Source organism: Thamnophis elegans, chromosome 14, assembly GCF_009769535.1.
Source record: "Thamnophis elegans isolate rThaEle1 chromosome 14, rThaEle1.pri, whole genome shotgun sequence".
Classification (NCBI taxonomy): domain Eukaryota; kingdom Metazoa; phylum Chordata; class Lepidosauria; order Squamata; family Colubridae; genus Thamnophis; species Thamnophis elegans.
In genome coordinates, this window is record NC_045554.1 from 37573141 (window position 1) to 37580931 (window position 7791).

Genomic DNA, 7791 nt, shown 5'->3' on the forward strand with positions numbered 1-7791 from the left:
AGAAAGAAACATGTTTTAAAAGACAGAATAACTGCCTGTAGCTTCCTGCCCACCCCCACTTTGTTAATGGGCCATTAAGAAGGCTAAGCTAGTCCACTTTACATAATAAAGACCTCTCCACTTCAGCTACAGGAAAGCATGATAATATTGGCCCCAACTGACCACATGACATCTGAGAACTCAACCAAACCTGGATTCAAAACTCAGCCTAGAGAGTTGCCCCATGGGAGTCTGACAACTATTCAGAATACATTTCTTACACAGGAACAGGAAACAGAGAGGTGGGACTGAACAGGTTATAAAAAGCCTAACAAGCCCCTTCCTTGGCCCTTCTCTTCTTCTCCACCAACATTGAAGCATGTGGTCACCTTTTCTGTTCAGGGCTCAAGCCATGTGGTCCTGTCCAACAATAAACCATCTTTCCAAGCAGCCTCCATGTCTCCAGTGTCTTTTTCCCCACTCGGAGCCGAACCCAGAAGGACATTTCTTTCATCGCTAAGATATGGAATAGGTGGTACAACTGGCTTGAAAAGAGATGTAAAATCAATGCATAAGGAATACAAAGTAAACACATAGCTTCAAAAGATTGGAGGTATAGCCTAGGAGGAGAAAATCTCAATTCCAGAAGTTTGAAAGTAAACATCTCCTTACCTGGCAGGGAGGTGTGGCTAAGCGCACCTCCATGGCCATCAGCAGGGCTAATTTAACCAGTAGAGGTCTGTATGAGTAAACGTGTGTGTGTGTGTGTGTGTGTGTGTGCCTTTGCACATTTTAATTGAGAACAGTGTTTTTCAAGCTTGACAACTTTTACAATGCTGTGGACTTCCAACTCCCAGAATTCCCCAGCCAACATGTGTGGGATTCTGGGAGTTTTGAAGCTCATGGATCTTAAACTTGTCAAACTTGAGAAACAGTGATCTAGAGAGGTTATTTTTAAAAAGTCAATGGGTGTGACCACAACTTTCAGTATGAATCACAGCCCGGGCATCTGCAGGAAGTGCTGTGATGTCAAAAGAATGGCATGCCTGCAGTGACGTCAAATGAGGTTATGAAATTGACAGGTTTCAGGATTTGGAGATTGAAAAAGACAAAACATTCGGGGAAACGCTTGACGATGATAATTACTCAATAGAAAAAGAGCAAAAGGGCATAATTTCCCATGGATCTTAATGCATTTATTGCCTTTTGCATTTGTATTTCCAGATATTTTTAATCCAACCATTATTATTTTATAAATAAGTTAGGACTCAGTGGCTAAGACACTGAGCTTGTCGATCAGAAAGGTCATCAGTTCAGGAGTTCAAACCCCTAGTATAGGTCTCCTGTGTGAGCAGGAGTTGGACTAGATGACCTCCAATGTACCTTCCAAATCTGTTATTGTATCCAATACTCCTCCCTCTGCAGAATAATGATCCAAGCCTCACACTTATGCGCATTGAATAAACATTGCTACAATACCTGGATATTCTTTGGCACTTTCCCATGTATGTTTTTTCCGCAGGCACATGGCGTGCAAACTCACGGTGCAGTCAGAAATTATTATTTTTTTATTTTCTAAGAATGCTTTTGAAGCCTAGGTGGGCTGCAGAAGCCTTTTTGGAAATAAAGATGAAACTTGAGTGCTGTGCCTTGCAGCATGCAAATACCCAACCAACCCCCTCCAATGAATCAAACAAGAAAATTGAGTGAAAATCATGGAAAGCCAGTGATATCTGATTTACTAATTGCTGGGGTAATGCCTTGCGGAAAATCAGGATTTGCTAGAAATTCCTGAATGCTTGATTAGTGGACTATCTGGAACTGGAGGTTAAACCAAGATTATTATTTATCCACAGTGCTTGAAGCATATGTGCTTGCACACCTGGGTGTATGTATGTATACATGTGGGGGTGTTACGATTTACATTTTGAGCTGTTGCTCTGAAAAAAGTTATTATATATACGAAGGTTTTATGTAGAAGAATATCGCATTATGCTCTAATACAGATGTTCTCAACCTTTTTTGCAGCCCTATTTACTTCTGGGAATCACCCATCCACTCATAGTCACTGTTAAAGTGCTTATTGTAAAATCTGTCCTGGCAGTTAAGTTTGGATGGCTCCCCGTGACACACACACACCCATAACATATAATATGGCATCCTGGGGAGATCATACAGCTGAAATTGAGAAGGGGTTGAAATGGATGTGTTCTATGATTCCTTCCAACTCTATATTTGATCCAGTGATGGGATTCAATTTTTTTTACTATCGGTTCTGTGGGCGTGGCTTGGTGGGCGTTGCATTGCTTAGTGGGCGTGGCGTGGCTCGGTGGGCGTGGCAGGAGAAGGATACTGCAAAATCCCCATTCCCTCCCTGTCATGTTCTAAGCGTGCGCACTACAATCCGCCATTCTGGCGGGAACACAGTTAGCAGCTGATTGGCTGGCCGTCAGACAGCTCGGTATAAAAGGGAGCTGTCAGGTGGAAACCACAGCTGTTAAAGGAATAAACTTGTTAGCCTTTATTCCTGTCTGCGCCTCAGTTATTTCGGCACCCACCCACAGGACACTCCCGATCAGCTGGGACTCGGGAGGCAGAGAATAGATGGGGGCAGGGCCAGTCAGAGGTGGTATTTACCGGTTCTCCGAACTACTCAAAATTTCCGCTACCAGTTCTCCAGAACTGGTCAGAACCTGCTGAATACCACCTCTGATCCTGGGGAGACCATACGGCTCACATTGAGAACTTCTGGTAGGGGTTGGAATAGATCACAGGTGATTTGCTACCGGTTCACACCGGTTCAGGCGAACTGATAGTGGAAATTGGGACTGAGTCGCCGAACCGGTAGGGATGGCAGGCTGGCCACGCCCCGAACTGGTTCCCTGGTCACCGCTGCTGTTGCTGGCTTGGTTTTTAATCCTTTTTTTTCATGTTCTGCGCAAGCGAAGCGTGCATGAAGCAAACCGGCAGCAACCTGCCCCTGGAATAGATGTTTTCTACGGTTCCTTCCAACTCTATGATTTGCTCTTTATATGCTGTCATAACGATGTTTAATTTAAAAGAGCAATCAAATATCAATAAAGTTATAGTTAGTACAATGTTTCTCAAACTTGACAACATGTGGACTTTAATTCCTAGAATTCCCTAGCCAGCATCATGGCTGGTTGAGGAATGCTGGGAGTTTAAGTCCCCCTACTTTAAGGCTGCCATATTTGAGAAACACAGGATAGCATGTCTTTATCTTTAATCTAATTTCTTTTTGTTTTTATTTATGTGCCACTTTTCCACAATAGACTATCGGTATATTGTGTTGCTAATTCCACAGCTTTGCCTGCACCCCTAAGATTTTCTGGTCTCCCACTAACATACAACCAGGCCTGATCCTGCTTAGTTTTTAAAAACAGTCAGTTTTACTTAGATGCTACCACCATCCTTCCAGATACCGGAGGTGTTAAAACACAGCACATTTAAAAATGTTTCCTTTCAAAAATTAAGTGATTTTTTTTTTAAGAAAAAAAGTAAGCAATCAAAAATAAGGCATGTTTGCAGGTTTTGTCTTCATTTAACGCCATATCAGAGATATTTTTCCTTTTTGTTTCTATTCTGGGCAATGAGTTGCTTGTCGAAAGCACAGGAGAATCGTCACAAACACACGCACAAACAAAAGCACACACAAAAGAGGACAAAGGTAAAAGAAGAAAATCTCACTGACTCACTCACATTCCTTTTGCTGAATAAGTTGGATACGTCTAAGGTATCTGTCTGACCTTTGAAACTTTCATCATTTGAATGAATTTTATATATATAGATTTACTTACATCACATACCCTCTCTGGAGCTATGGTGATTAAACATCCCATCTCAATACACGTTTAAATTTGGGTGCATCTGATCAGAACATTTATTGGGCATTGAAACTCTTTGTTGTTATTGATTTTATCCTTGTTTCTCTTCCCATATGGGTTTAATGCAGTTATTCAATGTGGAGGAAGAAATATTATATGCACAATAGTTACAGAGATGATCTCTGAGGCGTTTTGAAAGGGATCAGTTGCACATACAGGGAGGACATCTAATAAAAATACAATTCCATATTTTAAGTTATCAAAGGGACCGATATTTTTATTCAAGAAAGTAAAACCAGTTGTTCGAAAAATAACACTTGACTTTAAAGGCAGAAGACACTTCTTATCCATAAAACAGGAAGCACTATTCTGCTTTCCCATTGACATGTATCTGTATTGACTCTTGACAAGAAAAACAAGCTGGGTGTTGATAGATAGTTTTGTTGACAATTAACATTATGCTCAAGATATAATTGCCTAATTTAAATCTGTATTATATATTCCAAAGCAAGGCCAGTCCTTGGGGGAAGCTTCAGCGTGGACTCAAAAGTTTAAAGATACTCTTTTTTTCTGGGAAACACCTAACATAGAAAGAATTTTTCACTTTGCCCTGTATTTCAGGGAACAATTCACTTTACCACCTTGAACATAGCAGTCTTGAAGTTTCGATAATCGCATTCTAAACCTGCCTCTCCACATATTTGCTTAGTGGTTATAAAACCATCCATCAACTTATTTTTACTTTTACAGTATAAGACGTCTATCGGTGAGCAATGCCCAAGAACTGGCAACTTCCCTGAATGCCACAGAAATGTTGTGTGTGTGTGTGGGAGGGGGGAAACTATTGTGATTTGTTCCAAATCTCTCTGGTTTCTTAAAAGAAAAAGCATTTCCGAAAGGATTCTCTACCCCACTGAAGAATTATTCCCCAAGGAGAGAAAACCCTCCTACCCACAGAGACCCCTCGGAGGGCAAAAGAGAAACAAGAGGAAGGAAGGAAGAAAAAGAAGAGAAAGAAAATTCCTCTCCAGAACCAAAGACCAAAAAAAGATGCTGAAAGACTCGAGGGACAAAAAGATAAGATTCCACCGAGACACAGTTTCTTGGCAACCAAATCCTTTTTCTGCAGGGACGCGGGAAAGATGGTGCGGCATTAAAGCGAAGACAATGTGTTTTTTTAAAAAGTTGTATATTTCTATTCCTACCATTATTTATTCTAAACAAACATAAACAACTGACAAAACTAATTGGATAAGAAAACTTAACGCTGCAGCTTAAGAACAACAAAGACCCACTTTTTAATGCATTTTTGTTGTGGCCAGCAGCCAGCAGAGCTGGCAGCAGATTCGAACAATGAGGAGGTTGGAGAGGAACATGAGCCAGTCCTGGAGTCTGGGGAAGACTCTGATGAGGGCTCTGTGTTGGAGGCAGAGGGGGGCCCAGAGCTGTATGCCAGTTATCAGCTGCCTTCAGAGTCAGACATCAGTGAGGCAGACAAACAGCTGGAGCCTGTTCCCAGTGTGTCCATGTGCAAAGTTGCCAGGCAAAGGGAACAGCTAAAGAGCAGGGGTCGACTTGGGAGTAAGGCCACAGGTGGACCATGAATGGCCCCTCCCAGAGGAAACAAAAGAGGAGCGAAAGGGGAGTGGAGTTTGCAGGAGACAATTAGTTCGCTTAATTGGTTTGTGCCTTCCTGAGACTCCTTGCCAAGTTTTGCAGATATCAGCTTGTCAATCCGTGGCAGCTTGTCCTTTGAAGCCTGGGGATAGAGATGGGTGGGAGAAATGTGTCTCCAGTTTGGGTTGACCCCACCGCTCTTAATTCCAGGTTGCTCCTCTCCTTGATGGATGGAAACTAATGAAGGAGAGAAGCAACCTGGAATTAAGGAGACACTTTGGCACAGTGAGGTCAATTAACCAGTGGAACAGCTGGCCACTAGAAGTTGTGGGTGTTTCATCACTGGAGGTTTTTAAGAAGAGACCGGACAGTCACTTGTCTGAAATGATACAGAGTCTCCTGATGGAGCACCGGGTTGGACTAGAAGACCTCCAAGGCCCCTTCCAGCTAAATGTCTATGGGGATTCTCAGTCGTCCAGGTCATGGTTGTCCCAAAGGTGCTTTTTTTTTTCCAAGAGGCAACTGGACTTCCTTCCAGCTCTAGTCTGATTCTGATTCTTTGCACAGCCGCTGCTGGGAGGGACCGCGGCCCGAATCCACAAGGCACCAGCCCAAGGAAGCGCTTCCTCCTCCTCCTTCTCCACCCCCGCGGGTTTCCCAGGTAGAAGGGAGGAGCGAAGCGCAACGGGGAGCTAGAGCGCAGTTGGTGCTGCGCCCGGGCGCTCAAGCGAGGCGAGGACTGACTGCTGAGTTGGCCACGGAGGCAGCGGACGACCCCAGTCCCGGCCCCCCAACCAGCCGTTGGAGATGACGGAGACGCTGCTGCCCACCGGCTGTCCGGCCGCGGACCAGAGAGAGTCCTGCTATTTTCGCAAGGTGAGCGCAGAGCAGAGGTCCCTCCTGGCGCGGGAGCCCCTTCCTCTCTTGGGGTGTACCGACTCTTGGCAAGGTTTCCCGGGAGTCGGGGTGGGTTGGGGGGCTTTGCTTTCACCCCATCCAGGGCTCCGATTAATTCTAGTCTCATCTGGTCCAGTTGGCACTGGACTTTTTATAAGCAAAGCAAAGCCAAAAATAAAAAATCTCGCCTGCGTAACAGGTATTTTCTCCGCCGATTCGCAGCTTCCTTTATGCGAAGGCAAAGGGAGATGAGAATTGGGGATGGGGCTGAGTCGATGTTTTGCCTTCCGCGGAGGGACCGACAGAGAGACAAGGCTTCCCTCCGCCCCCTCCCCCTTTCCAGCCCCCCTCCCTTCTTGGCGACGTGAAAATCTCGGGAAAAGTTCTGCGTTTGTTTTCACCCCTTGTATAAACGGTGAAACGCGTGTAAACTGGTGGGTGAAAACCGAATTGGGGGAGAGGGTGGCAGCGTGGTGGTGGTGGTGGTGGGGAGAGACACTGACTCCCATCCAGAAATGCCCTTGGTCCCTTGGGTATCTGCTGCCTTCCCACACCCCAGCCGGTGCTGCCAACTGCAAGCTATGGGGTGCATTTATGGAACAGAAATAGGCACAACGAACGCCTTGGCATCTCTTTCCGGATGGTGACAAACTGGGCAGTACGGTAGAGTGGCATCTGGGCTGGGTAGAATTTGCTGGAAGGGACCGAGATTTCTTCTGCGTGGTGCCATGCTTGTGTCTTCTATGGGAAAGGGGCTCTGGATAGATCTTGGCTTTTTGTGAGACCATCTCGGTTAAAGGATGCTGGGCACATGCCTTCCTTGCCTTGATCAGGGAATTCAATGGGGAAACCCGATCCTTTGATTATCAGCTCCTCGTTCAAGGCACAATATTGAATGAACTCAAAAAAAAAATCTGTACGAATAAACTGGCAAAACTGGTTAATTCTATAACCCAATAGTGAACATCGCCAGTTTATTCTCGGGCCACAATTAGTATTTCTTTAAACTCTGCTGGGAACCTGGCTGGGGGGGGGGGGGGGGGGAAGCCTGGCCTTATTTTCTGTTATTTTACTCAAACTAGATTTACTCAGGAACTCTATCTTAGGGAGTACCTATGTGTTGAATCCATAAGGGAAGATCTACTATTGTGTTTCCCAATTACTGTTTGGCTAATATCTACCAAAGGGAAACAGATCGATTCGATAAAGTTCATTGTTGTTGTTAGTCGTGAAGTCTCGTGACCCCACATGGACAACGCTCCTTCAAGCCTTCCTGTCCTCTATCATCCTCTGGAGTCCATTTAAGCTCTCACTGACTGCTTCAATGACTCCATCCAGCCACCTCATTCTCTGTTGTCCCCTTCTTCTTTTTCCCTCCATCTTTCCCAGCATTAGGCTCTTCTCCAGGGAGTCCTTCCTTCTCATTAGGTGGCCAAAGTTCATTAGCTTCCCT

At 44.8% G+C, this 7791-nt stretch overlaps 1 protein-coding gene across 1 annotated transcript in view; it reads left to right on the forward strand.

The window, feature by feature from the left end:
• Positions 1-6100: 6100 nt before the first annotated feature.
• The window catches only part of RHPN2 (rhophilin Rho GTPase binding protein 2), a 49182-nt gene continuing 47491 nt past the window's right edge, over positions 6101-7791 (forward strand). The window contains exon 1 of the mRNA XM_032230415.1: positions 6101-6317. Within this exon, the coding sequence (XP_032086306.1) occupies positions 6249-6317 (69 nt within the window). The 5' untranslated portion in view covers positions 6101-6248. The remainder of the gene's footprint in view (positions 6318-7791) is intronic.